General features: G+C 40.6%; 1 protein-coding gene across 8 annotated transcripts in view; it reads right to left on the bottom strand.

The window, feature by feature from the left end:
- Positions 1-1,633: 1,633 nt before the first annotated feature.
- Positions 1,634-21,861, bottom strand: part of abcc8 (ATP-binding cassette, sub-family C (CFTR/MRP), member 8) — a 58,941-nt gene continuing 38,713 nt past the window's right edge. For 2 of the 8 annotated variants that reach the window (XM_054776474.1, XM_054776475.1), the window contains exons 23-39: positions 21,049-21,186; positions 20,833-20,958; positions 20,556-20,652; positions 15,337-15,584; positions 10,377-10,543; positions 8,793-9,020; positions 8,330-8,422; positions 7,867-7,969; positions 7,457-7,570; positions 7,202-7,322; positions 6,456-6,586; positions 6,313-6,391; positions 6,126-6,234; positions 4,813-4,916; positions 3,691-3,824; positions 2,972-3,034; positions 1,641-2,076 (exon numbers count right to left, since the gene is read on the bottom strand). In XM_054776474.1, coding sequence (XP_054632449.1) covers positions 1,939-2,076; positions 2,972-3,034; positions 3,691-3,824; positions 4,813-4,916; positions 6,126-6,234; positions 6,313-6,391; positions 6,456-6,586; positions 7,202-7,322; positions 7,457-7,570; positions 7,867-7,969; positions 8,330-8,422; positions 8,793-9,020; positions 10,377-10,543; positions 15,337-15,584; positions 20,556-20,652; positions 20,833-20,958; positions 21,049-21,186 — 2,193 coding nt within the window. In that variant the 3' untranslated portion in view covers positions 1,641-1,938. The other 6 variants (XM_054776480.1, XM_054776477.1, XM_054776476.1 and 3 more) reach the window with 6 other exon arrangements.

The raw sequence follows: 21,861 nt of genomic DNA, 5'->3' as shown, positions 1-21,861 counted from the left end.
GTCTTATTTATGTATTAAATGGCTTATTTTCTCTTATTATGTCTACTATATTGGGTAATATGAGTGTAAAGGTACCTATAGGGTTGTTATTTCATGTCCAGAGGGCTCTAATAATGTTAAAAATTGTATTTAGAAAGTCGTAAACAGGTTTTCTGTGCTCTAACTATTAAAATATTCTATTTATAAATAAGTAAATAATCATTTATTATTATTTAGACATTTTTTTCTATATTTGAAACAACTGATTTTACTACAAGGAGGGATTACAATAACATCAAGCAATATTTGAGACAATTCAATGAACGCTTCGAAGTAATCGCAATCTCAGAAACTTGGCTTGATGCTGAGAAGGACATAAATTTTCTGACATTACTTCAAATTTGGTCAATGGTACGTGCTGAACACAGGAAGTGAACAAATGTATTAGCAATTGATGTGAAACAGAGAGGGGGTACGATTAAATGAGTTCTGCTTCTGCCTACTCCTTTTCGGACATGTGGAACTGTGAATTGAAACATGAAGCATTCCATTGTAACCTGTATGCATGTTCGAATTAAATGAAACCATACCATAAGACATAAGACGTGCTCGCACGGGTTGCTATCAATTTTTTCCCCAGGGGAGCGGAGTGTCGGGCGGACAGGAAGTGGCGTCTGAGGTTCAGAGTTAAGTTTCAGCTTGGTGTGCTTTTATTAGGGATTTTTATTGGGTATTATTGTGCCTGTTGTCAGATCCTTCAAAGCTGCAATAAAAGCCTGTTGTTGCACCGATCAAGTCTGGTGCTTGTGTGTCTCACCCAACATTACAGTGACATTACTGACACCTAGTGACCAGATAGAATACTACATATCATTCACAGCATCTCTGATATTTATGCTTGGAAATGATCCATTTAGGCACAAAAACAAGTAAAATTTGCTTTGCATAGCTTTTTTTGACTAAATAATAGGCCGTCTTTAACCACAAAATGGATTGAATTCATTAATATGTTTGAAAAACAGTGATGAGTGAATCCGTGAAATTCATCCGCAATGTGGTGAGGGACGACTGCACCGGGTTCCAAGATAGATGAGAGATGTAGACGTGCGCAATAGTGGACTTGACATCTGCTACTTCAGGTTGCTGTTCTATTTGGGCAAACAGTAGCCAAACAACTATGTTAATGCTAAGCAGCTACCTGGAGCAACTATTTACACAATGCTGGTATCACTTCTGTCGCTGGGAGTGCTTCTGGCTTGTTGTGTAAAAAGCTGCTAAGGTTATGTGTGAAGAGTTAGTGTGGTTGTTTATTATCCCCCTCAGCCGTAGTAGTTGCCCCATGCATGTTTGCTTGCTACATGTCGTGCATGTAGTTCATTTCGCAGTGTGGCAAGCTTACTGTGAGTTCAATGTTGTCGCCGCGTGGCTGCACGTACACTAACTTTGATGGCACAAAATATGGTCGGGCGGGTTGCAACAATCCACACAATTTGCCCTTTCTTCAGTAAATATTAGAAACAAGCACGATGATAAACACAGTATTGAATGAATACCTCTCTGACTGTGTCATGATTAACTTTGTAAAAGCACAACCTTTGAGACGCTCTTGCCATGCAGCGTGAGCGTGGACCAAAGTGACTCCTTGTTGATGTTCTAAGAAGGCGTCGTGGATATTTCAGGCTCTCGTATCACGTTGGAAAGTATCTTTGACGCCACATGAGAATACAGTATGAATATATCTTACTGGCAGCTGCAATCTAGGTCGGTCTTTCTCACCGCCACCACTCATGTACACAAACGCACCTTTAAATGGTAATATATATTTTTATTAACAAACATTTCACATTCTTATGTACAAATATAATACAATATGAATAAAAAAGAAAGGTAAAATGAATCAATTGCACTTTGAATGTCTTCCTTTAACGATCTGCCTCCTTCTTCTCCTTGTCGTCGGTGCTACTTGTCTGCCTGCACGAAGGAGGCAAAGACGCTGTCCTCCTTATCCAGCAGGGCCTGGGGCTTGTCGTACTCCAGGATGATCCCCCGCTTCATCACAATCACCAGGTCAGCATTCAGGATGGTGTGGACGCGATGCTGTGCAGCACGGAAAAGGAGAAGGGGGGGAGGGACAAACGTTGCTGTTACGGCCTGCAGCACAGTCTAAAAATATTATTTTAAAAGAAAACTTAAAAAAAAAAGTTAACTATCAGAAGTAATTTTTCAAGAATAAAAAAATGAACATTTTTATAAGAAAAAGTTTACACGAATAAAGTCATAATAATGCCATAAAGCGTAAAGAAAATATGTTATTTTATTTAAGTTGTAATATTATTAGAAATAAACATAACAAATAAAGTTGGAATATTTGGAAAATTAGGTTGTGGAAAAAATGATCATGTCTTTAGAATAAAGTAATAATTACGAAAAGAAAGTTGAAAAAAACCCAGCAAGAATCGAAAAAAAATGTAATTTTATGACAATAAAGTCAAAATATTAAAAGAAAAAAGTTTTATTCTAACAAGAAAAAAGGCGCAATTTCACAAGAATAAATCGTAAAATTACGAGGAAAAACAAAGTCTTTATAGTAACACGCACTTGAAATACGAAATAAGAAAAAAGACGTAGTTAAAAAAAAAAAGTCATCATATGAGAACTGCAATTGGCGGGCGACCAGTCCAGGGTGTGCCCCACCTCTTGCCCGAAGTCAGCTGGCATAGGCTCCAGCATACCCTGGCGACCCAAGTGAGGATAAGCGGCATAGAAAATGGACGGATGGGTAATACGAGTAATAAACAAAACAAAATAAAGTTGTGCGTTGTCTTAGTATTATGGGAACAAAGTCCAAATATGATGTCAATAAAACCGTAAGATATACAGAAAAAAAATAATCGGAAGATCATTGAAGAAGAAAGCTGAAGTATTTGGAATATTTAAAAACGGCAAAAATGCGACGTTGAGAGCAATAATGGGCTTTTTCACACGCACTTACTGCTATTGTAACCACTGTTCGGTCTGCAAAGGAAGTCATCACCACTTTCTGCAGAATGCTCTCCTACGCAAGCAGAAGAAGAACTTGGCATGAGAAGAAATGGTGTCCTGAAGTCCCCACATACATCACCAAGTCAAAGATTTGAGAGATAAAAAGAGCAGAAACACAGCACGTATCCCACAGGTGGCTGCATGATCTACAGTCAGGTGCTTTTAGCATCACGTGATGAGTTCATGTTTTATTTAAAAATGTACGACCAGTCAACAAAAGCCTCCATCACGGGGCCCAGGCCTGCTCGCTGCTTCGTGATGTTGTTTTTTCCTCCTTTCTTTGCTTCCAATCGACTGAGCAAAGAAAGTGGATTAGGTCCGTTGAGTTCAAAGCTTGTCCCCTCAAGGGCATCCATGCTGCGTTACTGTGAGCATAAAATGTTGCTTTGGTCAACCATCACTCAGGAGATGCTCTGAAGAAGCAGCCAATTGCACACACGCACACACACACACACACACACACACACACACACACACACACACACACACACAATGGCCCTCAGGCTCTTACTGCACTGACTGCTTTCTTCCTTTCTTTCTAGTCCAGCAAATGTGTTGTTTTGTCATCACCATGGCGATGGATGAAAATGACTCCGTGACCGCCACCTAACCCCTCCCTGCTCCTCCTGTCCTCCTTTGTCGCTTTAGAAATGTTAAACACACACTGACCGTTGCCATGTCGATGGAGGCGGTGGCTTCATCCATGATGAGGATGCTGCTCTTCCTCACGAAGGCCCTGGCCAGACAGAAGAGCTGACGCTGACCCTGGCTGAAGTTCTCTCCTCCTTCTGTCACGTTGGCATCTGTGAACATTCAGAGGAATAAATGTCACATTTAAGCCGGACATTGAGTTCAGTTCATGAGGTAAACCAAAAATGCTCAGTTTTGATTGACACCGTCAGAAAAGGTATTCCAGTCATTATGTTTGTATTTTTTATTATTTTATTTGTACTTTGGTATTTGTATTTTTATATGTTATGTTATGTTATGCTATGCTATACTGTTATGTTATGTTACATTCTGTTATGTTATGCTATTTTATGCTATGTTACGTTGTGCTATGCTATACTGTTATGTTATGTTATTCTGTGCTATGTTACATTATGCAATGCTGTTATATTATGCTATGTCATGCTACACTATGATATGTTACGTTACATTACGTTATGTTATATCATGTTATGTTATGCTATGTTATGTTATGCTATTTTATGTTACATTATGCTATGTTACATTATGCTATGTTACGCTATGCTATGTTATGCTACACTACACTACAAAATCTTTGTCCTGTGTTTGTCCTGTGATTGCAATCACAATCAAGAAATTACAAGTAAAATCACAAAAACATCCAAGGAGTATCGGAATCAGTAATGCTATCTCTGTATTTACTTGGAATCAGAGCGATACCAAAATGTGCAGTATAGCCCACCCCCCCCTTTAGTGAACTGTTACATGAGGAGGACGTAAAGGACAGATGAATAACAGCAGCGGCTAAATAAAGCACCAAGCATAGCAAGCATTCATCATGAGACAAGTCAGATGAAGCTGAAGTCACCTGAATGTGAGACGGCCACCTGAGAACAAACAGCTCGCATACAAAAGGCTCTTCGTGCGCTTTAAAAATTCATGTTCATGTATTGTCATACAGCAGAAGCGTGGTCTTAGAGGCGGACTCATCAAGTGGCTGAGAAGGACGGAGGATGGACTAACTGAACTCTCATGCTACTGGTTCTGGCATGCTATAGGAGGAGAACATAGAACTTCAAATAGATCCAAGTATGAACTCACCCAGCCCCCCTGGTAGCGACTTAACAACAGGCTTCAGCTGAGCAATCTCCAAAGCCTCCCAAAGCATCTCATCTGTGGCCTTCATTTCTGGGTCCAGGTTGAACCTACTCTCTCACAAACGCACACACACACGCACACACACACACACACACACACACACACACACACACACACACAATAGGTGAAAAAAAGCAATCATTTATCACAGATGAAACATTTCCCCCCATAAAATCACACTAGCTTCTGAAATATGTATTACAGATGGGTCCTATGGATTCAAAAATGTCTATTAAATGTAACTTTCCTTCATTTTAGTGAGTTCTATGTACACAAGCACGACCAATTACAAGCCACTCGGAATGTGATATGGCGTTCCACTTCAATACGTAGTACTAAACTGGATCAGATCCGAATGGAACCTGATCTCCTGAGCATGCGTACGCGCAGCATTTTTTTCCCCAAATGGAGTTTGACTGGGCTATCATTGTTACCATTTCACCTTTTATAAATGATGTATCCGTTAATCGATCTGTGTCTTTTCCAACGAGGGCCACATACTGAAAAATGAAAGGATGCAAGGGCCGCCTTGATATTTTGTAAAGAGATATGCTAAGAAGATATATGTAGCTCAAGAAAAAACAGCATTTCACCTTTGTAATATATCTGTAATATAGGTGGAATGCTGCTAAAAATGACGTTTTTTTTCTACAATAATACGAGTTTATTCTTGTAAAATTGGCACTTCTGTTCTTCATTGGAATATGACGAATATTTTGACTTTATTCCCATAAAATGACAGCTGTTTTTTCCTTTTCTGCTGATTTTTAAGATTTTCCAACTGTTTCATTTCAGCTTTCCTCTTGTACATTTTCTTCTCGCAACTTCATATCTTTAAAAAAAAAATAATGTCTTTTTTCTTTATTTCAACATGAATAATGAATCACATGCATGTGAGGGTCAACTGTACACGTGTCTCTGTCCTGGCTACTCAGTACAATGAGAATAACAACAAAACAACAACACAATGTGCAGCACACAAAAAGCAAGCTGGAGTTTTTGACATTTTTGCAAATTCCTCACTCTCCTGTTCTTCAAAGCTCATGCAATGAGTGCTGTGGTGGTCTAAAAATAAAACAGGTCCTTTTTTAGGACCGCCTTAGCTTCACTTGTGCGTGACATGAATCACAGCAGCACCTGCAAGTCGGTGCCTAACTGGATAATGTCGATACCAATAACTAATAATAACACACTAATGATTACACAAAGAGATGATGCGACATAAGAAGCATAAGAAGCGACGTTGTTCGTCGTACCGAATGGTGCCGCTGAATAGGATGGGGTCTTGCAGGATGATGGACAGACGAGACCTCAGAGTCTGCAGGGGCAACTTGGCGATGTCGATGCCATCGATCACAATCCTCCCTTGTGAGGGCGAACAAACAGCACACATGAACGGCATTGCGAAGTGCCGCAAGAAACGCGACGTGTGCCAAGGTCAACCTTCAAACATGTCCACCATGCGGAAGAAGGCCAAGGAGAAAGAAGATTTGCCGCTGCCCGTCCTGCCACAGATGCCCACCTGAAAACACACGTTTACATTTCTCTCAAGCCAATTTACACACGCTCCCTCACACACTCCCTACCTTCTGTCCAGGGTTGATGTGCGCATGGACGTTTTTGAGCACAGGCTTCAATGTGGCGTCATAGCGGACGCTTAGATTCTGGATCTGGATCTCTCCGTGTCGGGGCCAGCCCTCGGGGACCTGAGACATGGCTGAGCACCACACAAAACATCAACACAACATCTAAGTTTGACTCGTAGACAATGAGATCCAGTTCAACAGCCGCTATAGCTGCTTTCAGAAATACGGTGGATGCCCGCCTATCTGCCATTCAGCATTGGCGGCCCCACGTATTCTTGGTTTCTTATTCAATTAAAAAAAACACCCATTTATGCTTTTTCCTCTCAGCTTTTTCACAGAAAAAATATCCCATTCACCCTAAGTCAAGTAAGGTAAAGCAAAAAATAAAGAATCAAACTAAATAAAAAAATATACACAAACAAAAAATAAGATATAATAAATAAAATAAAAAAGGCATAAATTGTACAGCATAAAAACATACAGCATGCATACACGCAATGACGGTGCGACAGTGTGTGAGTGACTACCCTAACCTAACCCTAACCTAACCCTAACCTAACCCTAACCTAACCTAACCTAACCTAACCTAACCTAACCTAACCTAACCTAACCTAACCTAACCTAACCTAACCTAACCTAACCTAAACTAACCTAACCTAACCTAACCTAACCTAACCTAACCTAACCCTAACCTAACCCTGACCTAACCCGACACACACGGGTTTCTGCTTTAAGATGGAACTCACTGAGTAGGCCCTCGTAATTCTCTGGTTCTGTTTTGAGGAGGCCATTAATCCTCTTGACTGAGCCCAGCTGCACTTCCATGTCTGCCAGGTTGCGCACCATCCAGTTCATGTAGTTTGACACCTGACAAATAAAAGCAAATCCATCCTTAAATTGTCACATTAAAAAATAAAGACGAGGCCAGGTGATGTTTTTTCTTCATACCACACATGCAAACCATGGAAGACAGTGCTTTCAGACAATGCACAGAGTCTCACCATGAGTGCGTAGGTGAGACCCAGCCCCACCAGGCCAGGGGACAGCTGGTTATAAAGCGAATTTGTGATGGAAGCCACGGCTGCCACCAGCACCACACAGGCTCCAATATATTCCTGCAGGGGGATGACGTCGTTACGGCATGTTGGGGTGGTTGAGTAGAGCACACAATGCCAATAAAAAAAAAGATAAACGGTCTCGTCATTGCCAACGCACGACGACACACCAATAAAAATCTCTCATGAACGTGAAGGAAATCTACAAACGTCCAAAGGTAATATCTATCCACCGGGGCCAGAGGAATAAACATTACAACCAGGCATCATGTTGGGGAAGCGACAGGATGGAAAATTCCATCTTCCATAATTCTAACGGCACAACAAGAAGTATGCAAATATCCAAGGGTCTTTACCATGCGGACTTCCAGCCACCGGTTGGCTGCTGTGAGGAAGAGCGAAGCGATGTTGTTGGCATCTGTGAACTGTAGTAACCTCTGTCGGAACCTGGGCTCGTACCTTCGGGCACAAGTACACGTCTCACCTTAGTGTTTCTGTCGTTTCAATCATTTCTTGTGTTTCTAGGCCGCAGACGAGGAAAAACAGTAGAATGTTCTTTATTTAGAACGTCCAAAGTGCAGCCCCAGGGCCATTTTTGCTCCTTTTTTTTTGAATAAATAAATTCATTCTTAATAAGATATATTATTAAGTACTGCACTAATTTGCATTGTGACCTATAACAAAGCTGAAATGTGTGTGTTTTATTCAGATAGCTTAGCATCCATTGACCTGCACTGGATTGGTTTTAGCGTCGTTTCTATGCGGCCCTTGGGGGAACACTTCGCACACCCCTGCCCTGCACGTGAACTCCACACGCACCTGAGGGCCCTGATAGTGGTGAGACCTTCCACCGTCTCAGAGAAGTGGGAGAGCAAAGGCAATTGGGTGCCATCCTCCAGCTGCTGCAGGTCCCTGTGAACAAGACGAAAAAGGCTTTCACGCGGCTTTCAGTGTTTTCAGTTTTAGTCTGTTCAGTGTTTATTGATTTTATGATTATTATTCTTTCTTTTTTAATCTCTTTGTGACTTAAGGTGAGCTGGAGCCTATCCCAGCTGACACACCCTGAACTGGTCATGAATGAACCAATATGATCCCGTATGTCTCGGCTGCTAAAATTCTTTCAAAATAAAATTCTCGGTTTGTGATTAATGGGTCACCAGTCCAGCTCCAGCTGACACGTGACGCTAATCTAGCTTACACATCTTCCAGCTTTGGTCGCAACCAACGCTATGCTTTGTAGAAACCAAGCACACAAAATCATAAACATGCATTTCCTTCTCACCTGGAAGCCACCCTGAAATACTTCTGAATGAAGTAGCAAGTGATGGCCAGCGGCAGCAGGGCGATGAGGAAGATGGGGGTCACGTAGGAGATGACCCCCAGGGCGGACACACACAGCAGGGTGGAGCGACTGAGACACTCCAGCGTGGTCGGGATGTGTTGATCGATCGTGTTTGTGTCGGTGGAAAAGCGGTTGACGATGCTGCCAAGCGGAGTGGTCTCAAACAGCCTGGAAAGAACGACAATTAATCCCAATCATTTCCGTTATTGTCCTCTTCGCAGCCAAAGTGCAGCCCGAGGGCCATTTTATTGTTTTACTGGCCCGCGCACATTCTGGAAATATAATTTAACAAAAAAAACACAACAACAGCAAAAATGGAAAACTCAGCAGTTATTTTACAAGAATAAAGTACAAATATGAAAAGAAAAAAGTTGTAATCTAATGAGAAAAAAAGATGTAATTTCACAATATTATGAAGAAAAATAACCTCATTTTAGTAGCAGAACGTTGAAATGTAAAAACAAACAACAAAAAAAAAAGAATCAAGCTGTAATTTTGGGAAAATTAGGTTGGGAATATGTAAGAGTAAGTTAAAATATTTGGAAATTTCTATATATAAAAAAAGCAACAGCAAAAATGGTAAAATCAGCACAAATTTTATGAGAATAAAGTCAAAATATTAAGAGGAAAAAAGAAAAAAGTCATATTTTAGCAAGAAAAAAGTCGCAAAAATGTATGAGAATAAACTTGTAATATGATGAGAAAAAATAATGTCACTTTCGCAGAGCTGAAATATTGGAGAATTTTTTTAAAGTCATGATTTTTTGAGAAACAAACAAAACAACGAATAACATCTTTGGAAAATGAGGTTGGAGAAAAAGGTACAATAGTATGAGAATAAAGTCAAAATATTATGGGAATAAAGTCAGAATTACAAGAAGAAAATTTACAAAGGGAAAGTTGAAACAGTTGCAAAAAAAAAATGCTGTCATTTTGCGAGAATAAAGAGAAAATATTAAGAGAAAAAAGTTGCAATTGAATTTTTTAGTAAAAAAAAAAGAAAATAAGCACAAATGGTAAAACACCTGTAATTTTGTGAGAATAAAGTCAAAATATGAGGAGAAAAAAACGTTTTTTACCTAAAAAAATAGTCCCCGTTTTGCGAAAATAACGTCATTTTCGTAGCATTTCGCCTACATCACAAAGCTGAGATGCAGTTTTTCTTGACACATATACTGTATATATAAGTACTGTATATATAACCTATAACCTTGCATCCTTTCATGTTTCACTTTGTGGCCCTCGGAGGGAAAAGTTTGGACACCCCTGTTCCAATCCGTTCTGTGAGCATGATACCATTATTACACGTTTATTCAAGTGTGTGTGAGTTTCCACCTGACATGCAGGGCGGCGTGTGTGTGTGTGTGTGTGTCTTTATGTAACTAATATGTCTGAGCTTTGTGTAAGGAAAGCAGATGGTGCTGGAAGTAATGGGGCGAAAAAAGGTTTCGACTTTGAATACAAACACACACATTGTCGGTCTCTCTGACCATTTCACACATCACACAGAACACAGGCTTGTACCTCATGGGGGCCAGGGTGATCTTATTGAGGAGGTTCTGATGGAGCTCCTTGGCCACTTTGAGGCCTGTCCACTCCACAGCGACAGAGGTGGCCAAACACAGGATGATGCCCAGGCAGCACAACACGCTGAACACGGACAAATACCACGAGTGGCTGAAGCCACAGTCCTGCATGAACACATGAAGGCAATTAAACATGATTCCCATCTTTCTAGCCAACTATATTTATCTATTGGAGGTTTTCACCCTTTTTGCAGGTTCTTTCCTCTGTGATGCATGCGTGCTTACGAAGCCACAACTTGCGAGGAGCGATCGCATTACGAGGAGCGATCGCATTACAATCATTCTAAGGGAAGTGTGCTGAATTTGAGCACGGATCAGAGCACTCACACTGGCCAAACGTGCCGTGCTTTCAGTGTGATCTAAACCCAAGCATAGTACGATTGGCCTAGTGTGAGTATTCCCATGAATGCCCTTAATAAGGCCTGAATAGGTCAGTACAGTATTCCGTCATTCCCTTGTTAATTGGTTGCAGTGAATTCCTACAAAGTAGGATTCCTTCTCTATAAATGGAATGTTTTCATTTATAGTTATGGCATAGAAAACATGGTTATCATCTTCTAAATACGGTTGTAAACATTATCAGAGCCCTCTGGAGATGAAATACCAGCCATATAGTCACCTTTATTAGTGACTCTTGACATGACTGAAGCAGGAAGGGTGTGGTGGTTGATCTCGCTGCCACATCTTGTCTTTGAGCACAGTCAAGTCTTCACTGATTGTAAAAGTAATCTTAAATGTTCATTTATCCCTTTCATTCATCATTTATGTACCGTATATGCATTTTGAATTGTTTATAGCTGTAAAACTATTAAAACGTGTTTTCTGTTAACATTTTTGAGAGTCATGACATCATAAACGAGCGACGTAACTCCCGCTTACGGTTGCCATTTTGTTTAGCTAGCTCATAGGACGCTAACAAGGAAGGACGTTTTATGATTTTAAAAAATACATTAGGGACACACCTGGACTCATGCAGTGTATTAAAAACACGGCAAGACGCACTTGGTATTGTACGCTGATCGGAGAATCTGAGACAAAACTGTGTTGTACATTTTCAACGTTAACTGAAGAACACGCTAACCGGGGTGGACGCTAACTGCTAACGCTATATATTTTTTTTTTACCAATTCTAGGCTGTATTCAACCACGAAACAGCATGATTTATGAATGAAGACATGTTTGAAATACCGCAACAGAGTGAAATTGAGAAATTCGATGATGTGGCGAGGGACGACTGTACATAAAATCTCTGTCAGAAACAGGATTCGAACCGAAGCCTCCAGGGGAGACTGTGACCTGAACACAGCGCCTTAGACCGCTTGGCCATCCTGACAGAATCACATAGAGCAATACCACTAATGGCCTCAGGGGGCGAGAGTGAGTCAGTGTAGCTGAGTCAACCAACCACAACATGGAGGCGAGTGAGGCGTCTCAATCAAGATACAAATGATCAAATTGTATTTAACATTACTGACACATTGGTTATGTCAAAATGAATGAATAAACACACTAAAAGCATCACTTTTGAAGCATTTGGGGACAAAGGATGCTGGAATGACAGAATGACTCCCATTGCAGCTAGACGACTGAAAGGTGCCACTATATTTGCATGAACTGCAATAAAACTACATTATCACTGCTGTAGTTGCCCACTGCTGCATCAATCCACACTAGAGACATCAAACCACGTGTGTTATCCTGTTAATAGTAAAGTGTGTGGTGTGTGACAAGAGGGTAGCTGTACAACACCACAAAAAATTAGGCGGTGATTGTGTTTGATGCAAGAACGGCACGTGAGTCGTGAGCAGATTAGATACGTTTGGCAGGAGATTCACTGAAGCTCAGCCAAGCATGCTTTGGCACTGACCACACGGTTTATGCTGCACTTAAGTGTATGACAAGTGTGCTTGTGTGGGACTCAAAATTGGGAGGGGGACAAGTGTCTTTTTGAAGCTCAGCTGCTGTGTTTAGCTTCCACGTGACTATGAGGTTGACACACACATGCACGTGTATATATTTAGTTACACCTATGATGACATCAATCTGATTACTTGGCAACGTCTCACTTCAGGTGCGTCCAGAGTCAGCAGTACAAGAATACAAGAATAAAGTCAAAATATTTCTGGAAAACAGTTGTTGTCCAATGAGAGAAAGTTGCAATTTTATGAGAATGAAAAAAAATGTAATTTTAGTATCATAAAGTTGAAATATTAAAGAAAGATGTTTTTTTTTAAAGTCATAATATTATGAAAAACAACCACACCAACAAAAAAGTTGTAATTTTTTGGAAAATTAGGTTTTTTTAGCCCACGAGAATGAAGTCAAAAATATTATGGGAAGAAAGTCATGATTACAAGAAGAAAATTCACAGGAAGAAAGTTAAAACAGCTGAACAAAATTAAAAACAGCAGAAATGGGAAAAAACAGCTGTGATTTTATGAGAATAAAGTAAAAATATGAAGAGAAAAAAGTTGTATATACCGATGAGAAAAACGGTCTCAATTTTATGAGAACAAACTTGTAATATTATGAAAAATAATGTCATTTTAGTAGCATATAGTTGAAATACTAAAGAAAAAATATGTCTCAAAAAGTCTTAATATTATGGGAAACAAACAAAACAAAATAAAATGTTTTTTTGGAATTTTTGGAAAATTAGGCTGGCGGAAACAGTTACAATATTATGGGAACAAAGTCAAAATATTACAAGAAGAACATTTATGAAGATTATGAAGAACATTTGGGAGATTTCAAAAAAAGACACCAGCAAAAATAGGAAAAACAGAGCAAAGGGTGAAGTTGATACTAACAATAGGCTTTTTCACCCATATGCCAAAGCTAAGATGCAGTTTTTTTCTTGAATAAATACAACTTCTTAGCATATCGAAATGTGTTGCTTTACCAAAATATCAAAGTGGCAATGATGTATCCTTTTATTTGTATTTATTTTAGGGCACCCTTGTTCTAGTGTGTGAGCATACCGTAGTACTCAGCTTTCTCTTCATGGCTTGTCTGCTACAAGTTACACTGGACAGAAAAGCAGACGACCTCTTTCACTCCTGCAGCGAGTCGCCACCGTTTACTGTTGCAGACTGATGAGCCTCAGAGTCCGTTAACATGTTTTTGCATTTGTCTGCTCTCGTTCCCTCCTGAGTGTATTTCTGCTGCTCTAATGAAGAGACCGGCGTGCCGTCGCTTCAGGGTTTGTTAGGAACGCTCCATCTGGAGCTGGCAGTCAGGGCTTGTGCTCGTGTTTTAGGTCAGCGCAGCTCAAGTGTGATTCACAGTAGATTAGCGAGAAAGTGGTTATGTCATTTTATTTTGACTTACTTGAGTCACAATTTTGATGACTTTGGACTCAACGTGATAATAATAAGACTCGCGACTCGACTTGGACTTTGACATCAGTGACTCGGGCTTTAGTCTGGTGACTTGAAAGTAATTGAGCTTTTCAGTGAGTGTGTTGAGTAAAATGTGTCCTCCTTCAAAGTGTTCAACTAACGCAGGGGTGTCCAAAGTGCGGCACGGCCGCCAACTTGCGGCTGTTTTTTTATTAGCTCGTGGCACATTCTAAAAATACAATTTAACAAGAAAGCTAAAACAGCAAAAATGGCCAAATCAGCAGTAATTTTACAAGAATAACGTCAAAATATTAACAAAAAAAGTTATCTAACTACAAACGTAAAAAAAAAATTAATATGAATAATAACATCATTTTACTACCACAAAGTTGAAATATAAAAAAAAAAGTATTTTTTTAAGTTGAAAAACAAATAAAACAATGAATAAAGTGGCAATTTTTGGAAAATTAGGTTGCAAAGTTCTTATATTATGAGATTACAGTCAAAATAATACAGGAATAAAGTCATAACTATGAGAAGAAAATGTGCAAGAACAAAGTTGAAATATTTGGAAAAAAACAGCAGCAGGAATGAAAAAAAACAGCTGTCATTTTATGAGAATAAAGTCAAAATAATAAGAAAAAAAAGCCCCAGTTCACGAGAATGAACTTGTAACATTACGAGGAAAAACTTTAGTGGCATAGAGTTGAAATACTAAAGAAAAAATATGTTTCTATTTTTACTGGTAATATGAGAAACCAAAATAACAAAATTAAACAATTTTTGGAAAATTGGGTAAAAAGTTATGATACTATGGAAATAAAGTAAAGATATTATGGGAATAAAGCCATAATAGTATGAGAAGAAAATTTTGGAAGATTATTTAAGAACAAAGTTGAAATATTTGCAAAAATTGAAAAAAAAAAAAGCAAAGATATGACAAAGCTGAGATGCATTTTTTCTTGAAATATACTACCTGTATATATAACATCTTAGCAAAGCTACTAAGGATGCTCCGATAGATCGGCCACCGATCAGTATCGGCCAATTTAGTAAAAAAATCGTGTGATTGGAATGTGCTGATAAATGCCTTCCAAAGCCAATCACCTGTGGATAGCACTATTGCAGCCCGCAGTGAAATGAAGTAAAATACTAATAAATATAAGGCATGCAGAAGATGCATTCAAAAACATGATGAGTTGTAGTATTCTAGAGTACACTGATTGAAAACCAATCATACAAAAACCGGGGAATTCAAAAAGCAAAGTTTGACTGTATTTACAAACATTATTAAAGAAGAACATTGAAATATTGAGAAAAAATAAAAACATCAAAAATGGGAAAAAAGAGCAAAAGCGAAGGTGATACTAATAGTAGGCCTTTTCATCCTCTACCACAAAGCCAAGATGCATTTTTTTCTCTTGAATATATGTAACTTATGTAGCATATCTCGGTCCTCGATGGAAAAAGTTTGGACACCCCTGAATTTAAACCATCTGTTGTACCGTTCATTCCTGGTTTAATAGTCTGTGAAGGTAACGCTGTCTCTTCTCTCACCTGAACAAGCGTACAGTTGCGTGCCGTGGCGTCCGACCTGGCCGTGATGACGTGTGACGTCCAATGTGCCAGCCAGTAGTCAATGGACACCATGAAGGAATGTTTTAGGAGCTGTGACAGGAGGAGCAGCATGAGAAGGAGGAGGCCGGCCGAGGACAGGTAGGTGCCGCAGGAGCGCCAGGGTATGGTGGCTCGTTGACGCATTACCTGCGACAGGTTGTCGTCATCATCACTCTCCAGGGATTCTTCTGTAGACAAAAGACGGTTCCTTACTTGCAAAGCGTGACTGCTAACAAGGGACACACTTCTTCTCCTTACCTTGCGTCAACTTCATTTCTCTATTTAGCTGCATTCCCTGCTGCAGAGTCATTGTTTTTTCATTTTACTCCCTTTTTTCTTGTATCATTGCCCTGTCACATCAATAAATACCCTCACCAAAATCACAAATAGGATAACAACAGAAGTAAACTATTTATATCTTTCTCCGCCAAGGGGATTGGTTATGTTTGTTCCATATTGTGTCAATTAATCACATACAAGTAGAAAAGTGGGAAAGGTGTTAACGACAGCGGAACCCATTTATGGCAACGTCCCTTGGACTGGCTTAGTGACGTCGACATAAGCAGTTGTCGATATAACCAAAATCAAAACCGAAACTATTACTTGCACCTTTAGTTGCGTCTTACACCGGAGACGTAAGGAGAATGGGCCATAAAGGATCAAACCATTCTTGACATCATTTTCCTCCATTTGTGCATATTTTTATTTAGATTTGTCTGTTTTGAAATGATATTTCATACTCTTATCTCACATAGCTGCTGCTGTTTGCTGTTTTGAAGCTAACTACTGCATGCACTAAACTTTGTGCCCGTTTGAATGCCGTGTAACTAGGCGGAGTTCACACTGCTTCGCAATAATGAACTTGACAAGACTGCAACACGTCAACACAAATGGAGCGGTTTTCCAAGGAATCGCCCCTGTGGCTCTCACATTTCCTACCACAAAAAGTGGTCGACCATGTCAGGGGTGTCCAAACTTTTCCCAGTGATGGCCACATAGTGAAAAATAAAAGGATGCAACTTTTCCACTTTGACATCTTGTAAAGCAACGCATGTAGCTATGCCAAGAAAAAACTGCATCTCAGCTTTGTGATATGAGGTGAAAAAGTATTATAAATTTTGGCCAGTGACACCTGTTATTGTGTCGTATTAATCCTGATACACGACTGGCTTAATAGAACTAATGACTCAATTCAGTGAATATTGATATACTGTAATAGAAATCTGGCCTTGGCGGAGGTCTGCCTTGTGCCCTTCTGGACGTTCAGCTGCAGGCAGAGGCCCATTCCTATGAATGCAATGTTTTGCAGGAGCAATAGAACAGCCATGCTGCAGCGACTGGGGGATGAGGAGCTAATATGGACAAGCCTCCTCCTGCAGTAAATTCTGTGCACTGTACAGCAGGGGTCACCAACCCGTCAACTTTGGGACTTTGCCGATCGTGAGAATATTTTTTAAAAAAAGTATTATTACATCAGTGCCCTCCCCTCCTGGAGAGCCATCAACAGGTACACATTTCGACCAATGAACACGCCCGTACCCCTTGCCACCCTCCAGGCACGCAACTCGCAAAGCTCCAGCGAAAAGTCCAGTCCCCAAAACCCGGCCGGAGATAACAGCGCATGCACACCTGCTCGCCTCATCCCGCAACAGCAAGCTTCAGGGACAAGCGACAGAAAAAGAGCGAGAGAGTGACAGAGGGCAACAATGTGCCTGAGAACACAAAAGTAATTAGGAATTTCGACTCTCCCCTTGTGGGACTAATAAAGGCATAACTTATCTTATCTTATCTTACGTTAATGTGGCTCAATATCTGTCTTTGCTACCTCAAAATTAAGGCACAAATATAACTCCATAGACGTGCACCTCCAAAAAAATCTTCAAGCTGCGGCTCACTAGGGCTAACTATTGCAACGCATTGACCAGTCTCTCTCTCCTCAACCATTGCTCGCCCACGACACTGAGCCAACAGGCCGAGTTGTAGTATAGAGCCCACGCCACAGGCCTGACCCCTACGAAGAGCCACAGAAGCAGTGGGGTGGCCAAAGTGACGCTCAGGGGCCAACCGCGCCCCGTAGCTCAGTTGTCATTGCATCACTATATATATATATATATATATATATATATATATATATATATATATATATACTGGTTGGTGGGGGGGTTGATCTTGCGCAGATTCACGGGATCCCCAGGGATTTGGGGCTCAAAAAGATTGGTGACCACTGCTGCTGTACAGTGTACAATAGATCTCCACATATCATGCAGCAAGTTTAGGAGCATGAGACTCTCTGTGGAGAGTTGGTGGGAAGCAGGTTCGTCATTATCCGCTTTCATGCAGGTAGACTTTTGGAAAGCAAAACACAAAGATGTCAAAGTAAAAAAGAAAACACTATATGAGTGATTCTAACATGAGGGGAGAGGCGTACAAACATGTGATTTTTTTCGAGCAGCATCACAATGCCACAGACTTTGTTAGCCATGCTTTCTGGTCACACCTGTTCGTTCGAACACGAGCGCAACACCTGGTGCTGGAGCCATGGCGTAAGTCCACCCAGTGTTGTCACCAGCACGTGAGAAACAACACAGAACACAAATAAAGTGTACAGCCAATACACTTTCACAATACTACCACATAATGAACAACAAAAACACACACAGGTTCAGACAGCACAGCTTCTAGCAACAATTTTAAGGATGGGAGAGGAGGTTGTGTCATATTGATTGTTGTCAGGGAGGGCATGACAACAAAGTGTCTCACTGAGGTGAGAAGAAGGTGAATAAAGCCAAGTAAGGTAGTGTTAAAGACAGTAGGCTACAGTACATCACAGTAGGGAATGGTAGCATAATACTGCTTGGGGCCCCAGCCCAGTTGGGGGCCTAAGAGGGCTGACAAACTTTGAACTTGTACAGCTGTGGCGCTATGCAAAGAGGCCTGGGGCGGCAATAAACTTTAGAATCTGCAAAACATGCTGTGCACAGTGCCCCATGATCGATGGTGCACCAAGTAAGGGAGGAGTGGAAAGAGATGAATTATCTGACACCATGCTCATTGCCTCTCAGTCCCTGGTGGTTTAATGTACAGCTGCTGCCTTTCAAGGCCCTGATCCCAGCCCTGGACTTAAAAGAAAAAAAATCTCTTTATTAGCTTTTTTACACAACTAAAATTATAGAACAACTTGTTTCCCATGTATTTGTATTCCTCCAAAACATGCATCGAACTAAACGCAAGTTCAAGTTAAATAATAAATAAATACAATAAAATAAAATTCTGCTTAGAGCCCGTGCAGTTTGGCTACGGGCAGCCCTGAGTAGAGTACGGTAGAAGTCCAATAGACAGGAGAAGAATGAGACACAGAATGTGCGTAGTGGATCAGCTCAATGGCAACATTGCAGCAACATTGAAAATAAGCAGATGAAAAAAAGCTTACAAAGCCTTCACACCACTAAAGCTGCACCTGTACTGCCTGCTGCAGTGAAAGTGAAACATATTATACAGTATAGTCCTGATCAAAATATTAAGACCAGTTGAAAAACTGCCAAAAATTTACATTTTGCACTGTTGGATCTTAAGGAAGTTCTAAGTAGAGCTTCAAAATGCAAAAAGAAGAAATGGGAGTGAGACAAAACAGAGTAAGCAATTTATTCCAAAAGGCTGTTGATCAGCTGATAGAAAGTTTAAGAGCACAGCCATTAAAAGCCCAAATCAATGTGAATTGAATGTTATTTTGTGGCAGGTATTCACACTGTCATGATCTCTTGATGACCAAGGCAAAAAAGCTTTCTGTCTTTGGACGCGGTGGAATTATTGAACTGCATGAGCGCACAGCACGCTACAGTATTGTTACTGAGGTTGGACACAATAAGACATTTGAAATTTTTCAAAGATCCTGAGGGCTATGGAACAAAAAAAGTCAAGTGGTAGACCCAAAAAATGTCACCGGCCCCGAGCCGGAGGATCCCATTGGCTGACACGAGACCATCCTCGGTCCAAATGAAGGTTGTTACTGCTGCCGAGTGCAGTCCAATAACATCAGACGCCATCTGCGAGACAAGGCTTTTAAAAACAAACATCTTCAAATGCCTTGTCTCCTTCAAAATTGCCCGTTTGGAATTTGCATGAGAGCACCAAACATGGGACACAAAGAAAGTTTCATTCTCTGTTGAGAAAAAATGTAACCTTGACAGTCCTGATGGCTTCCAACGTTACTGGCATGACAAGGAGATCCCACCTGAGATGTTCATCATCTGGGCTGCTTTTTTCTTCAATGGAACAGTGGAGCCTCAGGTTGTGCAGGGTTGTGCAGTGCAAGGCACTCGTCTGTGTGGCTTTTTCAACAGGACAATGCTGCAGGTCACAATGCCCGCCTGACAAAGACCTTCTTCCAGAAGAATAAGCTCACCCTTTTGGCCCATCCTGCATGTTCCCTGATCTAAATCCAGTTGAGAACATTTGGGGATGGATGGCAAGGGAAGTTTGCAAAAATGGACATCAGTTCCAGACAGTGGATGCCTTCTGTGAAGCCATCTTCACCACCTGGAGCAACATTCCCACTAGCCTCCTGGAAACACTGGCATCAGGCATGCCCACCTCATTTTTGAGTTGATTAACAAGAATGGCACAGCTACTCATTACCGACTCCCTTTTTCAACATTTTATTTCTATTTTATGGGGGTGTTGGATTTTTTTGAGCAATGGCATTAAACTTTTGATCAGCTGATGAACAGCTTATTTCACTTTAAGGCTTGTTTGCAATAAATTGATTACTCAAAACATTTTTTGTCTCACTCCCATTTTTTCTTTTTGCATTTTGAAGCTCTACTTAGAACCTCCTTAAGATCCAACAGTGCAAAATGTCACAATTCTTGCAATTTTCCAACAGAAGTGTATTGTATACAGTATACTGTGGCCGGGACAAGAGACACCTGAGTTGACATACAGGTAGTACGTTGTGTCACCATGATTCAAGCCCTATCATAACCTTTAATATGTAAGGGATAGCATCTACGTAACTAATTGGAGCACAGCTGCTTGGAGAGCAAATATACTGTACATACATATACCTTTTATTCCAGATGAAGTATGTGAAGGAGTTCAATAATGTGGATACCGTATTGTTTACTCCCCACCGGCATGGCAATGGTGTTTTGACCTCTCACCTTCCTCGTCCTCCTCAGTCTTAGCAGCCTCTCTAGAGTACATAGCTCTTCGCAGATTTTTCCGCTCCAGATCTGTCATACTTGATGCTACTGTCTCCTGGAGAGAGAGAGACAAGTTGAAAATTTTGATGGTGCATTGTGCAAACACCCAGCCAAGCTAAAGTCCTTTACACAAAGCACTCGATGCTTTAGTATTTGTTTAAATAACCACACACCAAGATTAGCAACAAAGCAATTAAGGATACAATTGCACTGCAAGGAGCTGCTCTTTACTTACTGTCTCAAACTCCTGGTCCTGTCTGTGCATCAGCGTTTTCCACTGCTCAAAGAGCTGGGGTTCAGAGTTCTGGATGTCCTTCAGAGTCCCTTCGGTCTGTATGGTGCCATCTTTCATGGCTATAATCTGAAAAGATAAACAAACGCAGACACATTCTTTAAATAACTACCGAATGTTAACTCTTCTTAGACACACGCACAAAAACAAAACTCTCACCCAGTCTGCATGTGGTAAGTACTGAAGTTTGTGTGTGACCAGCACCACTGTCCTCTTCTCCTCTCTCAGGAGCTTGAGGATACCATCTTGCATTAGATGGTCACTTAAGTGAATATCTAAGGCAGAGAATGGGTCGTCCTGTAAAAAGACATAAAGTGTGGTAACTTAAAGAAACACTCTGTATTATTATGATCATCAGCGCTGAGGAAGCTAAAGTCCTTCAATGTGTGCAGCAAGCTGCGGAGATCTTCTACCAGTCTGTGGTTGCCAGTGCCCTGTACTCTGCTGTGGTTTGTTGGGGGAGCAGCACCAGCAAAAAGGACATAAACCGGGTGGACAAACTGATACGGAAAGCCAGTTATCGGCAAAAGACAGGAGGACACTGGAGAGACAGGAGGACACTGGACAAACTGTTCTCCATCATGGACAACCCCCACACACCCACTCCATCGGACAACAGAGGGGCAGCGGAACTCAACAGACTCCAACAGACTCCTCCAGTTCCGCTCTCACAGTGAACGCTACAACGTTACTTGTATCTACTTATATTTTTACACACTATTTGTAAATATGCAAATCTTGTTTATCTGGCATTCTTTTTATTTCATCACATTTTATGTATATTGCATTGCACTTTATTTAAAAGTATTTGTCTTTTTCTTCTGCAATTGAGCTACTGTAACCAAGCAATTCCCCTTGTGGATAAATTATGTCTTTCAAAGTGTTTGTTTATTGAAAAATTTGTATGAAAGCCAGTCTCAGCTTCTTTAGGTTCTGTATGGGTGGACTTCAATTACAACATTTGCCAGAGGG

Source organism: Dunckerocampus dactyliophorus, chromosome 5 (assembly GCF_027744805.1).
Source record: "Dunckerocampus dactyliophorus isolate RoL2022-P2 chromosome 5, RoL_Ddac_1.1, whole genome shotgun sequence".
In the NCBI taxonomy this organism is placed as follows: Eukaryota; Metazoa; Chordata; class Actinopteri; order Syngnathiformes; family Syngnathidae; genus Dunckerocampus; species Dunckerocampus dactyliophorus.
The sequence above is the reverse complement of the archived record's forward strand: the minus strand, read 5'-3'. Positions and strand labels throughout refer to the sequence as shown.